The 27,500-nt window shown below is 36.1% G+C and overlaps 1 protein-coding gene across 1 annotated transcript in view; it reads right to left on the reverse strand.

Annotated features, from left to right (window-relative positions):
- The window catches only part of LOC144976739 (uncharacterized), a 79,140-nt gene that overhangs the window by 8,490 nt on the left and 43,150 nt on the right, over positions 1-27,500 (reverse strand). The window contains exons 13-19 of the mRNA XM_078921112.1: positions 23,261-23,449; positions 19,626-19,823; positions 13,719-13,887; positions 12,541-12,641; positions 11,083-11,226; positions 3,028-3,141; positions 2,015-2,191 (exon numbers count right to left, since the gene is read on the reverse strand). Coding sequence (XP_078777238.1) covers positions 2,015-2,191; positions 3,028-3,141; positions 11,083-11,226; positions 12,541-12,641; positions 13,719-13,887; positions 19,626-19,823; positions 23,261-23,449 — 1,092 coding nt within the window. The remainder of the gene's footprint in view (positions 1-2,014; positions 2,192-3,027; positions 3,142-11,082; positions 11,227-12,540; positions 12,642-13,718; positions 13,888-19,625; positions 19,824-23,260; positions 23,450-27,500) is intronic.

Below are 27,500 nucleotides of genomic sequence, written 5' to 3' on the forward strand. Positions count from 1 at the left end.
TAACACAAGGTCTGTATCCAGTCCTCCGGAAGGGTGGTTTTACACTTCCAATCAGATTGGAACCATTTTTTGATCTCACACTTTTGTTCCCAATTCACGCTTAGATGACAGCCCCATGTGTTCCCGTCCCTTAACTATTATATTGTCACCAATCAAGGGACTGAATTATGTAGCAAAAGCTCAATAATGATTTTAAACAACAACTTGAGCTTTTATAAAGGGCAATATCCACTAAACGTGCTCAAAGCGCTTTACAAGGAGTCCCTGTCCAACAGCAACACATAACATGTAGAAAGAGACATGACGCCTGTTAGGCGATATTATTTTTTTTTTCTCGACAGAACAACGCTGATAACAGACAGGTACTCATTTTACACCTGAGCACTATGTGCCGACGATATAAATATGTCCAATTGTTATTTGCTGAGGAAAGGATTTGAACTCAAAACGTTGCGTGCTTTGTATTTTGTTATTTTTTTTTAATCTGTTATCCTTATTTTTGTTCATTACTTTTAACAATTAGCCTAATGAGCCACCTCACAAAAATTCTTTTGAAGATAATTTTACTAAGAATAAGAAATAAAATACGACCTGAAATTGGGGAGATGCAATTTGGTTTTGTTGAGGACAAGGGTACCAGAAATGGAATATTCACATTATCAATGCTGATGGAAAGATGTATTGAAGTAAATAAAGATCTGTATATGTGTTTCATCGACTATTCAAAAGCCTTTGATAAAGTACAACACGAAAAACTATTCAAAATTCTATCATCCTTGGACATTGATGGTAAAGATTTAAGAATATTACGGAATTTGTACTGGGAACAAGAAGCAGCAATGCGTGTTGACAACGAGCTAAGCAGTTTTACACCTATTAGAAGAGGAGTTAGGCAGGGGTGTGTTTTGTCTCCAGATTTATTCAACCTCTATAGTGAAATGATATTAAGAGATATCGAACATAAGAAGGGGGTGTGTATTGGAGGAAAGAATGTAACAAATCTGAGGTATGCAGATGATACGGTTCTACTGGCAGAATCTGAACATGAACTACAAGAATTACTGGATGTTGTAGTCAGGAGTAGTGAAAATATGGGACTGGAACTGAATATATCTAAAACAGAATGTATGACGGTATCTAAAAATAATAACCCACCAGCCTGTGTAATAACAAGCAGAGGACAAACAATACAACAAGTTGAATGTTTCAAATATTTAGGCTTCAATGTAACATCCAATGGAAAATCAGATTGTGAAATAAAGAAAAGAATAGGTATGGCGAAGAATGCATTCAACCAGCTGCATACAATTATGAAAAACAGGAATATTAGTATGAAAACAAAAATCAAAGTCCTGGATTGCTATGTACTGTCTGTGCTGCTATATGGTTGTGAGAGCTGGACCATAAACAAGACCATGGTTAAAAGACTGGAGGCAGTGGAAATGTGGTTTTACAGAAGAATGATGAGGGTGTCATGGGTGGAAAGGAAAAAAAATGAAGAAATTTTAGAAATGGCAAACAGAAAAAGATCACTGATAACAAAAATCATCAAACGCCAAATGGAATTTTTAGGACACATTATCCGCCACCCTGGTTTGGAAGTACTCGCCTTGACTGGAAAGATGAATGGAAAAAGAATAAGAGGAAGACAAAGAATAACGTATTTGAAAGGGATAAGAACTTGGACAGATGAAGCTGAGAAAGGTGGCGCTGCTTTAATAGAATTGGCAAGAGATAGATCAGCTTGGCGGAAGATGACCTCCGACGTCTGCTTCAGATATGGAACTACATGAGACATGAGACTTTTAACAGGCCTAACAGATTAGTTTCACCTTAATACCTATATTTAGATAGATAGATAGATAGATAGATAGATAGATAGATAGATAGATAGATAAAGAGAGAGAGAGAGAGAGAGAGAGAGAGAGAGAAAGAGAGAGAGAGGGGGGGGGAGATAGAGAGAGATAGTGAGAGAGTGAGAGAGAGTAATCCACTAGTTTACATCTCCACTTACCAAACTTTTTGGCGCATACATCTGTAATCTCTGCGAGAACATCCGAAGTTGGAATCTTTCTGCCACCAGAGTTGTGTCTGAAACACTCGTGTATATTACCACTGAGTTCCTTTAAATACTCTTTGTGACGAGTCTTCAACATATATACGTCTATATATTTTACGGTCGATGAAGTTGCTGGGGAAATAATAGAAAAACCGATGATTCAGTTGGTAGAGCACTCGCTTCACACGCAATGGAAACGAGATCGATCCCAGGTGAAGCCGAGATTTTAATTTCGGTCCCCCCCCCTGCACACACACACACACACACACACCCACACACACACACACATACAACCACCACCACCACCGCCCTTGTCTATCCAGCTGTAGCTGGGTAGCTGAGTCTGTTAGACCTGGCGGAAAGTACTTTGCGACAGACTAGTGTCCTATCCAAAAGGTAGCAAGCAATTGCTATTGTCCGTTTTACGTTATTGAAACAGGGATAATTTCCGGCTCCACGAGCTTAATAGCTATGAAGGACTACTTTTTTTTTGATCGAGGTGCATCACGGCTCAGAGGTACGGTCTTTGCTTCATATCCGAAAGATACTGAGTTCGCGATCACCCGCCGCGCTATGCATGCGGCCTTGAGCAAGTCACCTCCCCCCCAGATCACTTTGTGGTGGTGGTGATGGTGGCCATGATGATGATGATGATGATGATGATGATGATGATGATGATGATGATGATGATTATGATGATGATAACGATGATGACGATGATAATGAAGATGATGATGATGATGATGATGATGATGATGATGATGATGATGATGATGATGATGATGATGATGATGATGAAGATGATTATGATGATGATGACGACAATGATGATGATTGTGATGATGATGGCAATGATGACGACGACGATGATGATGACGATGATGATGATGATGATGATGATGATGATGATGATGATGATGATGATGATGATGATGATGACGATGATGATGGGCTTATATATATCTTACGACACATCGGGATGCTGCAGTAGTCGTAGAACCTGCCGGGTGATGGACTCTCTAGGAAACACCAGGGTCTGTCTTGAGAACGAATCGGATTGCGGCAGTTATTTTGAGAAGACCCTGAAATTAAATGAAACAGCGAGACCATGTCGATGAAATGTGTTGGGGTTTTTGTTTCGGGGATGGGGAGGGGGTTGTTGTTGTTGTTGTTTTGTTGTTGTTTTTTGTTGTTTTTTTTTGGTGTTGTTTTTTTGTTTGTTTGTTTTTTTTGTTTTTTTATTATAATTTCTTTTATATGATTAATCCATCATGAGATTTGTTGAGTTTGGATAATTTTTGTACTAATTGCTTTATATATTATAGATGGAAAGAATTTAACGTCACTCAGCTCTTTGTCATTGTTTTTAGACCGTCTGGTGGGTGATTAGTTCTCACCAATTTATATCGATCAGATATTCATGCTATGCGTTTAAGCAAAATACTCATAACACCCGCCATCCAGATTAAATGCACCAACACACAAAACTGTGTGTAACCTGTAACGTTTATAGTCCGATTGATATAAATTAGTGAGATCTAATCACCGACAGGCAGTCTGAAAATAATAGCAAAGAGCTGTGTGACGTCAACTTCGTTCCTTCTATAAACGACCAAATTTGCACAAAGACTTTGTATGTCGGTATGTTTCATCTGGGTTTGATGTTGTGAATATTTTACGAAATAAATAACAATGTGAAATTGAATGTAAGCTTCAATTTAATATACGAAAAAATATAAAATGGACGTTTCAGGTTTCCCGTTTATCAACAAAACAGGATGAATGAAACACTACAGACGAATGTCACGTTAGTGGCGAGATAGATTAAATCTAAATTGTGTCAAAAAAAATTGACATCGTAAAGGCATGTGTCATTCTCGTCCTATATGTTAATTGGTGATGTTGTCTTTGGAATAAAAACGATGGTGACAGGGATTGTAGTAGCAGTAATAATTTTAACATATAAAATATTGCTAATTCAAAGAAAATACTTCAATTAAAATGAATCCAAACAGTTTTAGTAGTTTTATCAGATTGGGGTTTAAAATTTTAAAGTATCCTTTCACTAATTGTTTGTGGGTTAAGAAACAAGAAAAAAAAAAGAAATGCACTATTCAAGAATATCAAAGCATGGCAAAATAAAATAGATATAGACTCTAGCAGGATTTCAGGAAACATATTTATTGGAGGAGGATTCAAATTTAGTTGAAAAAGAATGGGGCGGGGAAATTATCTTATCTCCGGGACAACCAAAAGTAAAGGGCAATTATTTCGGATTTCAAAACAATTAAACGACAGAGTAGAAATTAATACGTTGTACAAAGACTCCAGAATATTATTGATAAAATTAAATACATACAATAACAAAGATAGAGGTATTTTAATAGCTAATATTTACGCTCCATGTATTACACAGGGAAAAAAATATTTCTTTTCTCATTTAGGAAAGATTTTAATATCAAAATCTGAGTTAAATCTAGATTCACCAATGATTTGTTTCGGGGACTTTAATAACACTGTGGTAAATAATAAGCTAGACATAATATCTGGCAACCCACATGATAAAGAAAATGTTGACAATTTTAATGATTTTATTAATAGATTAGCCTTGGCAGATACAAGGAGAAAAAACACACACAAAAAAGAAAAACAATGTAATGGAGTAGATGGTCTCCCTTGATCGTCAGACGTTTTGATAATAGCTTTACAAATGACATGCTTATACCTTTTATTTTTGTTTACAAGAAGCAGAAATTAAAGATAATAGAGCAGTTATATCAAAATTTCAATTCATATCCTTCAAAATAGGACCCTCATTATTTTTAGTGAATGTATCAATATTGAGTGACTTAAAATATATAACATTAATGAAACAAAAAATGTGAATGTGTTAAAGTAGAGATCAAGGAAATCACTCAAGACTACTGCAAATATCAACGTCGTAGGAAATTAGATCCTTACGATGAAGAAATAAGAGCCCTTAATAAACTAGAACAATTAGTATATTATCCTAATGACACTGATATTTTATCACAAATAATGGAACTGAAAAAAAAAGAAGTAGAATTGAAGAAACAATGGGTGCAGGAGTAAGAGCGGAATCGAGTGGATAGATGAGGGAGAGAAATGTAATCGATTCTTTTTATCGTTAGAAAAGACCAGGGCTATGAACAATACAATTTAATAATTGAAAAATGATTATGTTACAAATGAACAGGAAATCCTAGTAATCACGGGCAAATATTATTCAGAACTTTATAGAACAGTAAAGTTGGTGCCCCAAACGTAAACAATAACAAGTTGCTAGTGATTTCCGTTAGGGACCGGAATAATTTACGCACAATATAGGTCTCCCAATTTTGTAGTTTGAGTTGTAGGCAATACACTTTCAGTATTGAAAATATGTTTACATAAAATCTAACAGTTGCAGAAATAATAATATAAGACTAAATTATTATGAAAATCAGGCTCCGAATAATTCTCGTTTTGTTCATACCAGCGCAATAATTTGCTCTGGTCTAAAAATAGATAGACGTAACTTTTGATAAATTTTACCTTTTGTTCCATAAAATATCCATATCTAGACATTATTTGATGCATGATCGAGTATTTATGAATATGTGTTTCTTTTGCCACCTAACAGCCAAATTTTAAAGGTTATTTCTTTCTATTATTTACATTGGAACGTGAGCTGTCAAGACAGGAACATGTGATTTGCCATGTGCTTCTCGACCTTTGTTTACGTTTGGGGCACCAACTTTACTGTTTTATACCGAGTTGAAAGAAGACGAAACAATAGAAATGTTGAGTGACGAGTATGTACAAAATATCAATTCCCTACCTAAAATAAAAAATGAAGAGAAAGAATTCAGTGACAGATTAAAATATAAATATCTAGTATTCTATTTTAATTCGTGCTTCCTTACAAAGGAGCATACTATTTCCTGCCCATTCATTGTTTTTTTTATTATTCATCTTAACAACGCCACCACCACATTATCTCATTCGTCTGTAGTGTTTCATTCATCCTTTTTTGTTGATAAAGGGGAACGCTGAAACGTCCATTTTATCTGTTTTCGTATATGAAATTGAAGCTTACATTCAATTTCACATTGTTTTTTTATTTCTCCGAGCTTCGAGCAGCAACATTTAAACTAAACTAAAACTTGAGCTTTTATATAGCGCAATATCCACTAAACGTGCTCAAAGCGCTTTACAAGGGGTCCCTGACCAGCATCAACACATAACATGTAGGACGAGACATGACGCCTGTCAGGCGATATTACAATTTTTGGGACAGAGACAACGCTGTTAACGGTCAGGTACTCATTTTACACCTGAGTACGGTGAGAGAATGTGAGTAAAGAGCCTTCTCCAAGGACTCAACTATGCGCCGAGCGAGGCTCGAACCCAGGACATTCCGATCTGAAAGCGAGTATCATACCACCAGACCACATAGCCGCACATTTACACATTTACATAACTTTACATGTGACATATTTATTACGTTAGATGAAATTAGGAATGCTATGGAAAAAATGAAAAATGGATCTTCCCCAAAGCCAGACGGAATTCCAGTATAATTTTACAAAGTTGTTTTTTTTTTTTGGGGGGGGGGTGAGATTAGAACTGCATTTGTTACTTAGAACAAATATGCTTAGTTACTGTCATAAAAGGGGGATGATAACGTAAATTCAGAAAAATAAATTTATCGATAGAGAAGATTTGGGGAAGTGGAGGCCAATAACTTTAACAAATTGGATTCATAAAATTGAAAGCATAAAGAAAATGCTAAAATTATGGGGAAAAGAAACCTTTCTCTGATAGGAAAAAATAAATATAATCAAATCCTTTGGTATTTCTAAATTTTTCTATATCATGCAAAGTATTTCAATCCCGTTGATTGCATTAGAAGACATAGACGTCTAAATAGATTATTCTTTAAATTTCTGTGACAACGAAAGCTTCAAGTAGGAGAGCTTTTGAGAAAGTCAAAAGAAAGACTAGATAGAGTCTATGTGTAACGATGGAGGCCTGAATATGATTGACATAATTTCTCTACACAAATATTTCCTAATTAAATGGGGACAAAAGTTCTATTCAGACGAAAGTTGCGATTGGAAAGTAGATATCTAGTATTTATTTACTTTTTTTTTAGACGCATTGGGGGGGAATCATGCATTGGAAGCAAAATATAAATAGCTCGCAATTCAAAGGGTTACAATTTGTGAAAAACATATTTTGGAAAAATTTTCTGATAGAATATTTCAACTTTCCTCATATTTACTTATTTATTTATTTAGTTAGTTATTTTGTTTTGTATTTACTTGTTTATGATTTTTACATGCAATCACATATTTATTTTATGTTTTATTGATAACTATTTATTCATATTTACTTCTTCAAATATTTGTCTTAAATTATCTTATCTCTTTTATTTATTTATCTATCTATTTATTTATTTATTTATTTTTTACTTAGCTTTATTTTTAATTTATTTTTTTATTTATTTCTTTTTGTCAATGACTTTAAGGTCAATATCCCTATGCCTATGTTTAGAGTGTATGGATATGTAAGAAGAAGATTAAAATAAACTGGCAAAACGACATCACACGTTGGAAATCTCTCATGAGGTTAAAATAAAGAAAAACAACAAACGAACAAAAATGAAAAGAAAGAAAAAAAAACATAAGTGGGCAAGACAGATTGATTTTACATTCATTATCTGTGTCCAAAAAAAAATTGATATCGCTTTTACATGTGTCGAGTCTCGTCCTGGTTATTAATTGGTGTTGTTGGCTTTGGACACCTTGCAAAGCGTTTTGAGCACATTTAGAGGACATTGCGCTTGATAAAAGTTCAAACTGTCTTATTTTACCTAGATCTACTATGGTGGTCCCATGGGAACGATCAATATTCTGCTTTTCGTCCAACCGAGTCATCATCGATCACATGATTTGTTGCTGTCTAATGATTGAATATTTTATTTTATTTTTTTTTGATTGAATATTTCTTAATAAATTTAACACGGTGCTTTGATTATAAAAGTTGTAAAAATACCGATTAGGTCAAACTGAAAAAAATAACATATTGTGATGTTGGATATCTCTAAAACTGTGAACACTTTTACTGTATGGGTCATTTTGACTCGAGCACAAGGAAAATGTGACCCCTCGTCTCAAAACGGTATTAAGTTGGGATGATTAAAATGCTGAAAATGGAATTTATAGCCAGAAATATCCTGCTTAAGTTGAGTTTATATGCTTTATAGAGGAGAAGGAATATCATATTTTACTGTGCTAAATACCAACGTTTCATATTTTTGACCAGTTTAACTATAATTTGACTTTTTAGTATCTGCTCCATCCCGACATAATGCCGTTTTGAGACGAGTAGTCACAAATCATGTAGATGGTCTCAATATATCAGTGGTAGAGTTCATGCCTCACAAGCAAAAGGACCGGTATCGAACCCGGTTCAATCAATCTGACCCCTTGTCCACTCGGCAAATACAACTGAATCTGTTATAGTATCTGGTGGAAAGTAATGTGCGACGGACTGACGTCCTATCCAAAGGGTTGCAGGAAGGCAGTTGCGCTATTCGTTTACCGCTACAGAAACCAAAATACATTCCGGCTCCTTATGGGGTTGGAGGACTAGTTTTGACTTACTCCCTATCGGGATGAATAGAGTACGTCAAAAAGTAATTAATTGGCATGTCGGCATGGGACACTTTTCGCCTTGTGATATTTCTAGTCAGTGGCGTGGCATGCTGACAGTATAGGGTGGTGCCAGAATCAGAAGAAAATGACTTAAAACATGCTATATTTGTAAATACAAAAAAATAGGAGAAAAAAAAATAAAGAAAAGACTTAATCAAATAATTAAGAGGTGGTATGTTCATTTCTCAGTTTTAATTAATTAATTTGTCAATGCTGTAATCCATTTTTAAAAGAAGGATGCGGTGCCAGGCACCAAATCAACCAATATAGCCACGCCCCTGCTAGTGTGCCACATTCGTATCCAATCGGCCAATCGCTTCATCAATGGGGACTTTCCACCTGTCCGACATGTACCCGCTGTGGGAACGAATCCCAAATCGTAGAGCATCTCGTTGAACGGTGTGTTGTGACGAAGCTTCCGGGCGGGTTTTCGACGGTGCTCGGGTGCGGTAAAGAATTTGTAGATTGCGTCGATCGTCATAACATAGTAGTGTGAGCAACATTAGAAGCTGCTGCCAAGCCGAGTTTGAAGGCATGGCGTCTCTAAAATATTTTCTGCCGTCCAGTATTAGGCTTTATAACAACAAGCAATAATCATTTTGTGTAATTTTTTCGCATTTTTACTTTCAAATAATGTAAATATTAATTTATTGATTTATTTATTTATTTTGCAATCTTTTCAATTTTCAATTTATAGTGACAATTTTGACTATCTTACAGTGTTGAAATTATTCATATTATAAAGCGCGGCTCTGATTATGGAGCTGCTCCTTTTTTATATTTACATCCTATTTCCATTGTATTTTTAGCTTATTGTGTAAATTATAACACGTCTGTACAAAAAAAATCCTTTTTGGGGTGCAATAAAGTATTTTATATTATTATTATTATTATTATTATTATTATTATTATTATTATTATTATTATTATTATTATTATTATTATTATTATTATTATTATTATTATTATTATTATAATAATTATTATCATTATCATTATTATCATTATTATTATTATTATTTTTTGTTGTTTTTTTTGTTTTGTTTTGTTTTTTGTTTTTTTTTTAACCTCAGGAATGGGAGACACCCAAACTTTGTCGTTGCTTTGCCAATTTAGAATTATCTCCGTCTTTTAAATACGACAATAAACAGGTATAGGTATATTGACCTTAGAAAAAAAAATAAATAAAAATAAAAAATTAAAAAATATTTGTACGATTAATTTCATAATTCAGAGGCGGCGATGTTTTTCTTGTCTCACTTTCTTACTTTTGCTCCTTCTTTGAGTGTACTAGGGTCATATATCTTTTGCTTTATTATTCTTTTTTATATTTACCCAATATGCGATTGTAGCATTGTGAAACATTTGTGGTGATGGGTCTTATATATTTTTATTATTATTATTATTATTATTATTATTATTATTATTATTATTATTATTATTATTATTATTATTATAATCGTTATCATCTTCATCATTATTATTATTATTATTATTATTATTATTATTATTATTATTATTATTATTATTATTATTATTATTATTATTATTATTATTATTTCTTTTATTATTACTATTATTACTATTATTACTACTACTACTATTATTATTATTATTATCATTATTATTATTATTATCATTATTATTATTATTATTATTATTATTATTATTATGATCGATATCAAATATATTATTATTATTATTATTATTATTATTATTATTATTATTATTATTATTATTATTATATTATTATTATTATTATTATTATTATTATTATTATTATTATATCATTATTATTATTATTATTATCATTGTCATTATTATTATTATTATTATTATTATTATTATTATTATTATTATTATTATTATTATTATTATTATTATTATTATTATTATTATTATTATTATTATTATTATTATTATTAAAGACCCAAACAAACCAATCCACCATCTTATAACTTTCTCGTTTGGAGGATAGCTGGGATATAATATAGCTAATCGCCAAAGAGGGGTTTTGCACACAGTTTACTCTGTCAACCCAGCAGTGATTGAGTAGTTATGTCATTTTAATGTGGAGGAAAGTACTTTGTCATATGCTTAAGTCACATCCAAACCCCCACCCCCCTCCCCAAAAAAAAAATCCCCCAAAAGAACAAAACTAGAGCCCTATATAGCGCAGAATTCATTAAACGTACTCAAAGCGCTTTACAATAAAAAAGAATATTTGTCACTGTCCGTTTAACGCAACGCAACCCGGGATAAACTCCGGTTACATCGCTCCAAAGGATAACTTTGACTTACTTCCATCGGGATAAATCGAGTCCCTCCTAAAGTAATTCATTGGCATCTCGGCATTAACCCACTTAGCACACGTCTCGCCTTGTGACGTCTCTCGCGTGTCACCTTTGTAATCAGTACCAAGCATTGTTTGACGGCATGTAGTCTCTGGAGGTTAAAAGAACAATATCATAATGAATATTATAATGAATAATTATATATATATATATATATATATATATATATATATATATATATATATATATCGTATATATAATTGAGGCTGTGCCAATAGGTGCCTTTTGTGTCGTCCGCCCAAAAACACACTCCAATACTAAATTATTTAAAAGAAAAAAAAACCTATGGAAAAGATTGGCTTTCATCGGTTTATTCTGTGTTAAAAAATGAGGGGGGGGGGGAAGAAAATAATAATCTGATGATCTAGCATCAAAATTACATCTAGTCGTTATAGTTATAGCTTTTTAACGTGTCAAAAAGTGTGGGAAAAGTTGATACTTCTCATGACGCATTTATATTTTAATTGTTTTTGTTACTAGTTGAAAAGGGTTTTGAGCTCAAAACGTTCCGTGGTTGGTATTTTGTTCTTTTTTAAAAGCTGTTATCTCCATTACTTTGTTTTATAGTCCAGGCTTCTAGCAGCTTAGTATCACTTTGAACGAGGTAGAAAACTTTAAAAATATGTTCAGGAAAAGAAAAAAATAGTCCATTATTAAAAGTGATGTACAAAAATGAATACAACATCTACTAACATTTACTAAACACGGAACGTTCCGAGCTCAAAACCATTCTTCAGCAATAACAAAACACTCTAAAATCTTGATTCATCTGTCAACTGTCAACGATTTAACTTTTTGCTATTGGCTGATAAAGAAAGCTTCTTTTGAGCTCGAAATTCTCATTGTTTAGATTATTTTTTTTTTGGAAACTATTATATGAATTCTGGTTTTTACTGTGTTGCCAATGGCCGAAGTAAGGTTTGTGTTGCCAATCGCTGGAGAAGGGTTTGTGTTGCCAATAGCTGAAGTAGGGTTTGTGTTGCCAATGGCTGAAGTAGGGTTTGTGTTGCCAATGGCTGGAGAAGGGTTTGTGTTGCCAATGGCTGGAGAAGGGTTTGTGTTGCCAATGGCTGAAGTAGGGTTTGTGTTGCCAATGGCTGGAGAAGGGTTTGTGTTGCCAATGGCTGGAGAAGGGTTTGTGTTGCCAATGGCCGAAGTAGGGTTTGTGTTGCCAATGGCTGAAGTAGGGTTTGTGTTGCCAATAGCTGAAGTAGGGTTTGTGTTGCCAATGGCTGAAGTAGGGTTTGTGTTGCCAATGGCTGGAGAAGGGTTTTGAGCCCGAAACATTCCTTATTAAGTATTTCCATCTTTTTTGAAGCAGTTATATTGATTGTTGGACATTGCCTACTTTTGACAGTCAACAACTTCTAGCCGTTTAGAATTTCGTAAAGTTTGACCAACTCACCACACAACGGGATCGTACATGTCAACAGTTTGAGAGATTTTCCATCCTGGACATAACAAGAGGGCGCATCGTAAATGGACCACCCATTTTTTGTTGGATTTCTGTGAAATAGATTATGAAGTGACTTTAAAATCCTGTTCAGCCGCATTTTCACCAGTAAAAGAAAACTGCAATTTTTTTGTTATGTATTTATTGAGTTAAATGATGAAAATATTGATCTTCTACTACTACATCCACTACTACAAGAACAACAACTACTACTTCAACTACTACTACTACTACTACTACTACTACTACTACTACTACTACTGCTACTACAACTTCCACTACTACTACTACTACTACTACTACTACTACTACTACTACTACTACTACTACTACTACTACTACAACTACTACTACTACTACGACTACTACTACTACTACTACTACTACTACTACTACCACTACTACTACTACTACTACTATTACTAGTACTACTACTAGACTACCACTACTGTTACTACTACGACGACGACGACTATTACTACTACTACTACTACTACTACTACTACTACTACTACTACTACTACTACTACTACTAGTACTACTACTAGACTACCACTACTGTTACTACTACTACCACTACTACTACTACTACTACTACTACTACTACTACTACTACTACTACTACTACTACTATTACTAGAACTACTACTGGACTACCACTACTGTTACTACTACGACGACGACGACTACTACTACCACTACTACTACTACTACTACTACTACTACTACTACTACTACTACTACTACTACTACTATTACTAGAACTACTACTGGACTACCACTACTGTTACTACTACTACGACGACGACTACTACTACCACTACTACTACTACTACTACTACTACTACTACAACTACTACTACTACTACTACTACTACTACTACTACTACTACTACTACTACTACTACTAGACTACTACTACTACCACCACTACTACTATTTCTCCTACTTTTTCTTTTACATTGGTTTTAGATAGGTTTTTAGTTCTCATTAAATTGTCTCAATCAAACTATGAACGCTAAAAGTTACACATAGTTTTTTGTAATGTAAAGATTTTTTCTGAAAGGTAGAAATGGTGAGTATTTTACTTTAACCCATAGCATGAAATAGACAAAAAAAATCACACCGACCTGCAGTAGTTCTTGGAATCATTCACATTGTTCTTGGGAAATCCGTGAACCTTTACGTCGAATATGCCCGGGTCTAGGTCTGCCCATGGCAGGCACGAACGACCGTCGTAGGCAACATTCAATCTCCCTTTGTAGTCGATCCCATACTTCTGCCTCTTGCATTCCAACTCTATGTGGATTGAAAAAGAATTGAGTCAATCAACCAGTAGATTTTTGACCAATTAAAACATTGAATTTATGGCACGCCTTCACACACATGCTCGGACAAACATTGTTGGTTGTTTATAAATAATAACTTGGATGAATGAAATCGACCCCTCTATGATCATTGTTATTGTTTTTATACCGTCAAATGGGTAACCAGCATGATAATGGTAACCAGTTATCACACGATTTTCTTGATCATACTATAGATAGTTCGAAGATGACGTCACTCAGGCCTTTGTTATTGTTTTTGCCATCCGCGTTTGTGAGTTGTTCTCACTAAACTGTATCAACTTGACTATAAACGTTCATGGTTACACAGAGTTTGTGTGTTGGTCCGTTATACTTCCGGATGGCAATGTTGTGAACTCCTTGGCCAAGCGCATTCTATCTATAAACGTTTGAATTTACAGTTTTCTGTTTTGGTTCTATGGATCAAGCGGTAGAACAGTGGGTATTTTACTCGGACACATACCATCGATAGTAAATCCTGTGTCGCTTGCTATATCAACCAATCACTGCCATTGTTTACAGTATAACGACTGTCGGAGAGGCGTGGTTATCTAAGTGTCTGTTAAAACATGTTTTGCCATCATACTCTCACAAGATGTATCTAACTTCTAACTCATTTTGATTACAAACCTTTTGAACATTAGTCTTTTGAAAAATTAAATTGCATGACAAAATTAGAAATGCAGATCTATGGAAAATGACAGGCCAAGAAGAAATAGAAGTAGAAATTAAGAGGAGGAGATCGAAATTGGATTCAATAGTCTGATGTCACGTCGCCCAGCAACGGCGGCCATCGTGGTTCTAAACAAAGAAAATGGGTACTTTTTATTCTTCATGCCGGCTTGAACTTTTCATATGTCATGTGATCAGAATGTGTAAAAGTCAAAACATGATCAGATTTATGTTTTTTCCCCTCTGGATACGCTTTTATGCTCGTCGGAGAAATATTTCATAAGGGCGTCCGCCGTTGTTCCGATAGTTTAAAGCCAGTTACCATGCGTCATTACGAGGGAAGTGACGTCACGACTGTTGAAGCGTATTGCTTGGCCACATCCTGGGAAGGCCTGCAACAAACCAGGCAGGCTTTTACATGGAACCCACAGGGAACGAGGAAGAGAGGGCGGTCTAGAAATAGCCGGAGAAGGGCATTGATGGATGACCTAAATAAAAACTGAAGGCTTAACATGGAGAGAAGCTGAGAAGATGGCACAAAGCCGGACAAGGTGGAGGGGATTCGTCGATGGCCTATACTCCAGCCGGAGTGAAGGGCCTAAGTAAGTAAGTAAGTCTTTTGGTATGACCGACGTGTAATTATTTGCAGGTTAAATAACTCAAATCGTTATGAACGTTATAAAGGAAATACTCTCAGACCAATGCAAAATGATGTCCATTACAACAATGATAAATCAAGCCCATAATTGTGTTCGGTTATCAGACCTTTTAATATGCGCATATTTGGTATGACACTCGCCTTCAGATCGGAAGATCCAGGATTCGAGTCCTCTCTATGAACGACGCGTAGTTGAGTCCTTGGAAAAAGGCTTTTTACTCACATTCTCTCATCGTACTCAGGTGTAACGTGAGTACCTGTCACTTCCACCCCAAACCATTACCGTTCCACATCCCCTATTGTCAACTTTCTGGACCACTTATTCTGCGGTTTGAATGTTGTAAATTTGCATTCACACCTACTATTACGAAAAAAAAATTAGAATTACGAAATTTTGGCTTCAATTTCAGAACTTCATGAGCGTCTCTAAGTCATGAAAACTTATTGAAAATGAAAGATGATGCCAGACTATAAAAGTAAAAGTATTTTGAAGTGTTATTACTATATTTATCATTGTGATGGTAATGGTGTTTAAAGTTAACTAACTATAGCGGGAGGGGGGGGGGGGTGCCCGATAACTCAGTTGTTAGAGCGCTCGCTTCACACGCAAAGGGACCGAGATCGATCCGGATGCAGTCGAGATTGTTTCGTTATCACCTTTTACGCAGATTTGGTACTGCTTAGATCGCGAAATAGATTACTTCAGAACACCTATTGTCCTTGAAATAGGCTTGTTTACTAATCCCATTATAGTGTAAACGTGGTTGTACTTAAACCATTACGTTCACAATCCCATTGTCATTTCTGACCCTTATTCTCGTTTAATGTGTAATTCATTCACACTACTATTAAAAAAATTAGATTAGTTTTGGCTTTAACTCGTAACTTCATACGTCACATGAAAACTTTTGCATGAATACCAGCTATAATATAAGTATTGAAGTTTATTATATATTTACATGATTAATGTTTAATTAACTAACTATAGATGATAATCATTGTTAATCTTAACCAAAGGACGAGATCGATTATATATATTCACGCGCGCACGTTTCCAAATGAATACGTCAGAAATTTGCAGAGGGAGGGAGGGATGGGTATAAAGTAAAATTTACAGGATTACAAAAAATTCATTTCATCCTACTGATCTCGTTTATCGATTTCAAATCGATTTCAAAATATCAATATCTTTCTTTCCTTTTTGTTTCTATCGTTTAAGTCTGTGGTTTAATAGGAATGTTCAAGTTTAAAACCAAATCATTGAAAAGAATGTAATAACTCTTTCTTTTTCTTTTTTTTTGGGTGGGGAGGGGGGTTACTTTGTTTAGAGTCTTTAAATTTTCATTTGTTTTGTTTCCTTTTTTTTAAATGTCTTTTTAGGTTTCAATCTATAGAAACCGGGATTGATTCCGGCCCCATGTGCGCAATGAGGCTCATTGGATCTCAATGACTTCCTTTTTTCAGAAGCAATAAGAACATACAATGTATCTGTACATAATTTTTAAGCAGCAAAAAAAAGGTTTTTTATAACTTCATTGAATTCTAATAATCACAGCAAAGATGTTTTTTCTTCCTCTTTTGTGATGTACAAATATAAATAATAATAATTGAGCTTTTATATAGCGCAATATCAACTAAACGCGCTCAAAGCGCTTTACTAGAGGTCCCTGGCCAACAGCAACATTTAACATTTAGGACGGGACATGACGCCTGTTAGGCGATATTACACTTTTTTCGGACAGAGACAACGCTGCTAACGGCCAGGTACTCATTTTACACCTGAGTACGGTGCGAGAATGTGAGTAAAGAGCCTTCTCCAAGGACTCAACAATGCGCCGAGCGAGACTCGAACCCAGGACCTTCCGATCCGAAAGCGAGTGTCATACCACAAGACCACATAGCCTCACAAATCAAATCTAAAAAACAAAAGTGTTCATTGCATCATAACGAAGGTGACCATTTTTTCGACAATTGGTAAGGAAAGGGTTAAAAGATATTCTCTCTCGCTGGTAAAGGGTTAATATTGATTTAAATGATTGAGGTATTAATTGACAGGAAATTGGGACGATTAGCGTGACGACTGTGCCAATACTTCAAGGTATTCACAACAATTGGTCGGTATTAATCAGTTTTCGGCCGTACACTTGAAAAACTCGTATTTAAACATTTGGCCAGAAAACTCGTCCTTCAAAATTCGATCGATTAAAATTACCCTTATCTTAACAAAAACTTTCAATCTTGAGACCCCTTGACAAAAACTTTGCGAAGTTCCAGGTTTGAGAGTTTTGGCTAAGATGAGGGTCATTTAAATCGATCGATATTTGAAGGGCGAGTTTTCGGGCCTAAATCTGAAAAATGAGTTTTTCCGGCGTTCGGCAATCAATTTGCTGACAGTGTTTGGTTTTATATCGTAGTGTTGACATTTAACATATCTGTTTCTTTTATATTGATAAAAAAAAGTCCAATGGCATTCATTATATTTGATTAAAGAAAAAATAAATTGAAAGTCTCATTCAATGCTACATGCACACCTTATTAAAAATACATATTTGGTAGACGTGTACTTATTTACAGGTCTTGTAACCCAAATTGTTTTGGGCTCATTGTTGTAATTGAAGTAGACTAGACTACCCTCATAGCTATGCAAAATAGTTTTGTCCGTCACAGCAATGTCAAATCAGGCTCATAATTGCGTTAGACTATCAGACCTGCAAATATGTGCACGAAGTATTGGCGTGAATGTATTTGGTGCCGGCTTCAGTCCCTTGATCAGCGACTTGAGCAATATTTATTATAGAAGAAACGAAGTTGACGTCATTCAGCTCTTTGTCATCATTTTTGGGCCGCACATTAGTGATTAGTTCTCATTAAAATATATCTATCAGACTATAGAAGGAACGAAGTTGACGTCACTCAGCTCTTTGTTATTATTTTAGACAGTCTGTTAGTGATTAGTTAGCAGTAAATATATATCAGTCAAACGTCAAAGTTTAGACACAGTTTTGTGTATTGTTATGTTTAACCTGTCTGGTGGATGTTGTGAATATTTTACCTAAAAGGGTACCATCAATACAAGACGAGTATCTCAGTGTTGGGATAAGATATTTCCTAAGACTTGTGTTGTTTGTGAGTTTTGTTCATCCTTAGAAATCAGCAGGCCCTGCCTTAGAAATGATATTGTGTGAGCTTTACTAATCACCGTGTTAAAATAAAGATAAGTATTGAATTGTAAGATTCAATAGACACTTAGGTAACCACGCCTCTCGGACAGTCGTCATAATGTAAACAATAGCATTGATTGGTAAACATAGCAAGCTACACAGGTTTTACTATCGATGGTATGTGTCTAAATAAAATACACACTGTTCTAACGCTTGATGAATAAAACCATCACAGAAATCTATGAGTAAACTAAAACGTATAATATAATATGATCGAGAAAATCATGTGATAACTAGTCACCCATTTGGCGGTATAAAAACAATAACAATGATCAGAGAGAGGTCGATTTCATTCATGTTATTGTTTATAAACAACCAACTATGTTTGTCCGAGCACGTGTGAAGGTGTGTCATAAAGTCCATGTTTTGATTGATCAAAAATCTACTGTTAATTACAATTCAATACTTATCATTATTTTTTCCTTCGAGCTTCAAGCAGCAGCATTTTCATTAATCCCAGTGTTGGACACTCGCTTTCAGAAACTCATAGCCAAGCACAAAACATTGTAATAATCGCCTTACAGGCGTCATATCTCGTCCTAGATGTTAAGTGTTAGTGTTAGCTCCAGACCCCTGTAAAGCGCTTTGAGCACATCTAGTTGATAATTTTATTTGCTCTTTTTTAAAACTCATTTTCTATCTCGGTGTGACCTAGCGTGATTGAAAGCCTCCTCATCGAAGAGAAGGAACGAAATTGACGTCACTCAGTTCTTTGTTATTGTTTTTAGACAGCCATTTTGGTTGTTAGTTCCCACTAAATTACATCATTCAGACCATAAACATTCCGTTATAGTCGGATGGCGGGTGTTGTGATTATTTTACATAAACGCATGGCATCAAATATTATATTATTATTCTCACCGTCTTTAAACAGTCGTCCAAAGGCCTTGACCTCACACAGCTTGATGATCACATCGGGAGACTGGAGGAAAGTCACTCTGATGGCTTCTGCGACAGTAGCACTAGTACAGGAAAACAGAGCCCGATTTTCTTTGCACACCGTTGAGCCACAAGTTTGTGGTATATTGTTGTAAATGACCTCTACTTAAAATCAGACTATAAACATTCCGTTATAACCGGATGGCGGATGTGTGAATATTTTACACAAACGCATGGCATCAAATATTATATTATTCTCACCGTCTTTAAACAGTCGTCCAAAGGCCTTGACTTCACACAGCTTGATGATCACATCGGGAGACTGGGGGAAAGTCACTCTGATGGCCTGTGCGACAGGAACACTATTACAGGAAAACAAAGCCCGATTTGCTTTGCACACCGTTGAGCCACAAGTTTGTGGTATATTGTTGTAAATGACCTCTACTCGAACACAGGAAGCTGAGAAGAGAGAGAAAAATGTGGGGGGAAAACTATGCAATGGTATTTTGTAATTAATTTAGTTTTTAGTCCAAATATTATCAATCACCATCACTATAATATTAATCTTATAGGGTATGAGATTTGCGGAAGAGTAGCGTCCCTTGATTGGGTGTCACCGGCGGAAAAGTTATTAGAGAGAGAACGTCATGTTGGTTGTGCGCATGCGTCTCTCGTCCTCGCTTCCGGTGAAAGCGGCATGAGACACTTCACCGAAAGCGAGGACGAGAGAGACGCATGCGCAAAACCATTTTGACGTTCTCTCTGTAAGGTGACGTCCAATCAAGGGACGCTACTCTTCCGCTAATCTCATTCCCTAATTAACTCATACATTTGGGATAGGATATATATATATATATATATATATATATATATATATATATAGAGAGAGAGAGAGAGAGAGAGAGAGAGAGAGAGAGAGAGATAGCTCAGTTGGTAGAGCACGTGCTTCACACGCAAAGGGCCCGAGATCGATCCCGGATAAAGCAGATAATTTTTTTAATTCTGACTTCCCTGTCCACCCAGCAGTGATTGGGTCTCTAAATATGGTCGAAAGTATTTGCGACAGGCTAGCGTCCTATCCAAAGGGTAGCAAGCAATTGTCATTGTCCGCTTCACGCTATCGAAACAGTGGAAAACTCCGGCTCTATGGGTCTAATGGCTCTGAAGAACAATATAATCTTTGGGTTTGAAAAAAAAAACATTAGTATTTGTGTTGCGCAATATCCACAAACGTTTTACAATGGGTCCATAGCCAACAGCAACACTCAACATGTAGGACGAGACATGACGCCTTTCAGGCATTATTACAATTATTTTCGGAAAGAGACAACACTATTAACGGCCGTGTACTCATTTTCATTTTAAACTTGAGTACAATGAGAGAATGTGAGTAAAGAGCCTTTTCCAAGGATTCAATTACACGTCGCGCAGATCGGGTCTCAAACCCTGGATCTTCCGGTCGGAAGGCGAGAGTCATACCTCTAGACCACATAGTTAAAACAAATGAGTTATTTTGGGCCAATTAGTTTCGTCTCTTCAAATTCAAAAACCTTTAAGTTTCTGGAATTCGTCATTTCGACTCTCTCGATAGTATGCGCATGACTAATAAGTTCATAACATTGCCATCCGGAAGTTTAACGGACCAACACACAAAACTCTGTGTAGCCTTTAACTTTTATAGTCCGGATAATACAATTCAGTGAGAATTACTCATAAACGCAGATGGCAAAAAACAATCACAATGACCAAAGCGACGTCAACTTCGATATATCTATAGATAGTATGCGCTTGGCTAAGAAGCTTATAACATTGCCATTCGGAAGTATAACGGACCAACACACAAAACTGTGTGTATCCATAAACGTTTATAGTCGGGTAAATACAGTTCAGTGAGCATTACTCATAAACGCGGATGGCAAAAAAACAATAACAATGACCAAAGCGACGTCAACTTCGATATATCTATACTAAATTAAGAAATTAAGGAGCAGGCAGAAATTAAATTTCTTAATTTGAAATTTTAACAACAACAAAAATGGAGCAACTCAAATGTCTTCGTCCTTGTCCTCTCGTGTACAATGTATGTGTTGTTTGATGCAAGCGTGTGTACAATGTATGTGTTGTTTGATGCAAGCGTGTGTACAATGTATGTGTTGTTTGATGCAAGCGTGTGTACAATGTATGTGTTGTTTGATGCAAGCGTGTGTACAATGTATGTGTTGTTTGATGCAAGCGAGGGTTCACATCGTAAAACGCGTACCCTTGTGAAGAATATAGATATTAAAATTGTTCCGACTATTGGGAGCCTCTGTGGTGTAATGGTAGCACGTCTGACCTGTAATCAGAAGGCCTTTAGGTTCGATCCCCAGTCGAGGTCTATTGATTTTTTGGGAGGGTTTTTTTTATTTCTTGTATTTTTCTTTCTCGCTTTGTCTGACACCTTTTGTACACACTTGCTCAGTTCTTCGACTCTATACTCATCTGTCTTGATCTGGGTCATTCCGACAAAAGACCAGTGCGGCTAAGTGGTCTTGCGGTATGACACTCGCTTTCGGATCGGAAGGTCCTGGGTTCGAGCCTCGCTCGGCGCATAGTTGAGTCCTTGGAGAAGTCTCTTTACTCACATTCTCTCACTGTACTCATGTGTAAAATGATTACCTGGGCGTTAACAGCGTTGCCTCTGTCCGAAAAAAAATTGTGATATCGTCGTACATGTTACGTGTTGCTGTTAGTCAGTGACCCTTGTAAAGCGCCTTGAGCACACTTAGTGGATATTGCGCTATATAAAATCTCTAGTATTTTTTCGCTTTTTTTTTATTTATTTTTTTTTTTGACACGATAGGTCACAATTAATGGTTTAGAAAAAGTGTGGGGCGGCCACGTATATCAATAATGATGAGAAATAATGTAGGGTATAGATAGTTCGAAGATGACGTCACTTAGGTCTTTGTTATTGTTTTTTGCCATCCGCGTTTATGAGTAATGCTCCCTGATATGTATTAACCCGACTATAAACGTTCATGGATACACATAGTTTTGTGTGTTGGTCCGTTATACTTCCGGATTGCAATGTTATGAGCTTCTTAGCCAAGCGCATACTATCTATAGGAAAAGGTCAAATGAAACCAGAGAATAGAGAGTGTCAGAGAGTCCAACATGGGATCCAATAAAAGGCAGAGAAGTTGTAATTGTCACACCTTCTTTTCCGGTTCCAAACTCTTTGGAAGTGTTATGTAACCAGTCCTTTGGAGGATTAATAATGAATAGGTTGCATATTGAATCATAAGGTGGCATAACAATTTTAGTAGCAGGATGTGTACGCAGATTCTTAGGATTACGGGGCGTAAAAAAGCGAGGATGGATGATTTTTATTGACAACCTCCAGCATATATTTAGCCTAGAAAACAAGATCCCATCACTCTGAAACCAGAAGATCAATTACACAAGGTATGTATCCAGTCCTCCGAAAGAGTGACTTTACACTTCCAATGAGATTGGAACCTGTTTTCTTACATCACACTTTTCTTCCTATAGATACAACACCCTCCTCCGTTAGGCTGAGAGAAGGAGAGAGAGAGCGCGAGAGAGAGAGAGAGAGAGAGAGAGAGAGGGGGGGGGGCGACGAGCAGTCGCAATAGATAGTTCGAAGATGACGTCACTCAGGCCTTTGTTAATGTTTTTGCCATCCGCGTTTGTGAGTTGTTCTCAGTAAACTGTATTAACCTGACTATAAACGTTCATGTTTACACACAGCTTTGTGTGTAGGTCCGTTATACTTCCGGATGGCAATGTTATGCGCTTCTTAGCCAAGCGCATACTATCTATAGCCACTGAGCTAATCAGCCATACGGCTTTTTTCATCTGGCTTCTCTCTCTAATTATTATTTATGGTTTACCATTGCCTGGACCCAAGGAGGTATCCTGTACGACCAGGATGTGTTCTACCTCTGTCGGGGTGTCCAGGAAAATCTCGTGGAAAGGAAGCGAGGAGCCGTTCTGGGGTGGAGTTGCCTTGATGCTGATGCAAGAGCTCTCGTCGTTGTCACGCTCTGAGACACCTTTGTGGAACGCCAGGTTCTGTTGATCTGAATCAGCGGTGGACAGATGAAAAACAAATATATTGTGTGAGATTGTAATGTACTTTTTAAAAAAGCTAAATAGAGCTGTGTACTAATATATATATATATATATATATATATATATATATATATATATATATATATATATATATATATATATATATATATTATATATATATAATTATAAATCTCAAAGCTCAATCTCCCCAATTGTCAATAATTTTAAAAACTCTAATTCTGAAAGAAGTCTCGGATTATAGATTTTAGTGTGGCTATGTGGTATACTGGTATGACACTCGTCTTCGGAGGCTTACATTCCGTCACCGTACTCAAGTGTAAAATGAGTACCTGACCGTTAACAGCGATCTCTTTCTCTGAAAAAAATGCAATATCGCCTAACGGGCTTCATGTCTCGTCCTACATGTTGCTGTTGACTGGGGACCCCTTGTAAAAATCTCTTTTAGCACGTTTAATGAATTTTTTTTTTATTAATTATGCCCCCGCCACGACATCATAAGATATCGTCGCCTAGACATTCCACGAAGGATTATAGATAATTCATCAAACAAGATGCTTGATGTCAACAGGAATCACCCATTTTGTCCAAGTGAGCAAATTGGGGGTAATAATCTTGCTCAAGGAAAAAAAACGAAAGCGCCTGAAGCGGGGCTCGAATCCGGGACCTTCCGGGTCACAGTATAATACCTTAACCACTCGGCCACTTCACCCCCTAGTGGATTTCGCGCTATATAAATGATCAAGTCTGACTAGTTGAGGGTCTTTCTAATTCATCGACATTGAGGTAAGATGGCGTGTTCTTATTTACAGGTCTGATAATCAACGTATTATGGGCTCATTTTTGTAATGGGAAAACTGCTACTCTCAATCCAACACAAAATATCGGCCATTACAACAACGTAAAACAAGCCCATAAATGCGTCCTGTTGTTATACCTGCAAATATGTGCACATTGAGGTAAGTGAAACACAATTGGATTCAATAGTCTGATGTCACGTCGCCCGCAACGGCGGTCATCTTGGTTCTAAACAAAGAAAATCTGTTTATTCTTCATGCAGGCTAGTTTTTATATATCTTGTGATCAGAATTTGTAACAGTCAAAACATGATCAGATTTATAATGTTTTGTTTTTTTTTTCATCTGGATACGCTTTTATGCTCGTCGGAGAAATATTTCATAAGGGCGTCCGCCATTGTTCCGATAGTTTAGAGCCAGTTACTAAGTTACCATGCGTCATTACGAGGGAAGTGACGTCATGACTGTTGAAGAGTATTCTGGCTAATTTTATGAAAAGTAAATCTGTTTTCTGTTAAAACAGTTTGTTCGTATTCATTTTGGCCAGAAAACTTTTCTTCAAATATCGATTGATTGTAACGATTCTAATGATGTCAAAAAGTCTTAAACTGGAGTCTCGGGTTGAAGACGTTTTGACTAGTTAGGGGTCATTATAATATATCGATATTTGAGTCATTATATTATATCGATATTTGAAATAAGAGATTTATCCGATGTGTACATATATACAGGTCTGACATCCGAACCTACTTATGAGCCTAGTTTAACATTGTTGTAATGGACAATATTTTGCGTCATTTTTAAAATATTTCTATTACAACAATGAGACCATAAAGAATTGGGTTATCAGACCTGCAGATAAGTGCACGTCGGATTAATCACCAAAATGAAAAGTTTGATTATTTCTTTAAAAATTAGGAGTATGACAGCAGTAGTAGTGGAAACGAGTTGTTTTGTTTTTCATTTGTCATTGTTGCTATGTTTGGAATGTATGAAAAGCTTTTGTCTTCATGGTTTTTTTTTATTCAATCGAAGCAAAGTGATCAAATATTCTATTGTTTTTAATTATGATTTACTGCTTTTCAGTCCGTCTCCCACGATGTTGTTATTTGCCTATACATTGTAAACACGTCCAATTTACACAGACTCAAGTTTTTAATCTTCCCCTCTCCCCCCTCCCCCCTCCCCCCCGCCCATCTCCGTAAACAACATAAGACATACTCTGAGAATTTAAAGCGAACTGTCCACTACACGTGCTTTAAGCGCTTTACAAAGGGTCCTTTGTCAACAACAACAACACGACACAACAGATGAGACATGACGCCTGTTAACAAATTTTTTTTTCTGAAGTAGACAACGTTGTAAATGCCTGAGTACTCATTTTACACCTGAGTACGGTGAGAGAATGTGAGTAAAAAGCCTATTTCAAGGACTCAACTATGCGCCGCTCATAGCAGCGGGACTCGAACCCAAGACCTTCCGCTCCGAAGGCGAGTGTCATATCACAAAGGTACATAGTCACATAAGACTTAATAATGATTTACGGCGTGATGAGTTCTTTCTTTTAAATACTCGGAAAATTTGACCAATTAAAAAGAATAACTTGAGCTTTTATATAGCCCAAAATCCACTAAATGTGCTCAAAGCGCTTTACAATGGGTCCCTGGCCAACAGCAACACATAACATGTAGGACGAGACATGACGCCTGCCAGAGATATTACAAATTTTTGGGACAGAGACAACGCTTTTAACGGCCAGGTACTCATTTTACACCTGAGTATGGTGAGAGAATGTGAGTTAAGAGCCTTCTCCAAGGACTCAACTATGCGCCGAGCGAGGCTCGAACCCAGGACCTTCCGATCCGAAAGCGAGTGTCATACCACAAGACCACATAGCCGCACACCAATAGCAGACCTGCCAAGGTCTACGAAAAATTCGTAGAAATTATTTTATTTCTAAAGCTATTTAACTCTCTCCTTACCAGCCATTTTCAGGATTTTCCCCAAAACGTCACATCCAACTAAAACAAAAATATATTTTTTATCACTCAAACACAACAGCAGTAAAGTTCTTGCGATAAATAATTTCTTTAGCAAAACATGTTCTATCTACAACACACTGTTCATTTTCATTAAATTTTATGATGTACAAAAGAAATTTGAAAAAGAAAATTGTTGGTTGTATCGTAACGAATGTGACGATTTTCCTATAATTGGATTCTATAGTCTGATGTCACGTCGCCCAGCAACGGCGGCCATCTCGGTTCTAAACTTAGAAAATCGTTACTTTTTATTCTTCATGTTGCCTAGAACTTTTCATATGTCTTGTGATCAGAATGTGTAAAAGTCAAAACATGATCAGATTTATAATGTGTTTTTTTTCCTCTGGATACGCTGTTATGCTCGTCAGAGAAATATTTCATAAGGGCGCCCACCATTGTTTCGATAGTTTAGAGCCAGTTACTAAGTGACGTTGCGACTGTTGAAGCGTATTGGTAAGGAGAGGGTTAAAATAGATTTTTCTTTTTATTTCCTTGGATTTTTGAAATTTCAAATAGGCAGCTCCGCAATAGTCTTGAAACCGGTTTTTTTCCGGCTTATTCCTGATTCCAAACTAGAAATTAAAGTTGTTGCTTTTTTAAAACGACTGAAAATTTGGAAAAGCTCAATTCATTCTTCTCAAAGGGGATTATAAATTGAAATACAATGTCTCTCAGTGCCATTAGGCCATTGATTCAGAGCTTAACCCGGTTTTTATAGCGTAAAACGGATACTAGCAATTGCTTTGTTACGGTCTGGATAGGAAGGACGCTAGTTTGTCGCAAAGCACTTTCCGCCAGATTTGACAGGCCCAGCTACCCAATCACTGCTGGCTGGACAATAGGGTCAGAAAAAAAATCTTGACCACACCCAGGATCGATCTCGGTCCCTTTGCGTGTGAATCGAGTGCTCTACCAAATGAGCTATCGGGGACCCCCTCATAATTCAGACTTTAAAGTCAATATTCAGCACCCTGTTCTCCCTGAAATAATACTATAGATTACAGTATGGTTTTTGTAAGGGATTTACCGCGCTTGCAACTCATTGAGGTCATTTCAGCGCCAGTAAAGAGATAGAAAATGGGATGGTAGTTTTGTTATTTATAGATTTGCAATTGAAAGCACACGAAAAATAAGTAAGACAAAGGAGAATGGTTCAAACTGGAAACAGGCGTATATTCCAATAATCAGTATACTTAATTTGA

Source organism: Berghia stephanieae, chromosome 7, assembly GCF_034508935.2.
Source record: "Berghia stephanieae isolate SIO BIC M18660-M18661 chromosome 7, UCSD_Bste_1.3, whole genome shotgun sequence".
Taxonomy (NCBI): domain Eukaryota; kingdom Metazoa; phylum Mollusca; class Gastropoda; order Nudibranchia; family Aeolidiidae; genus Berghia; species Berghia stephanieae.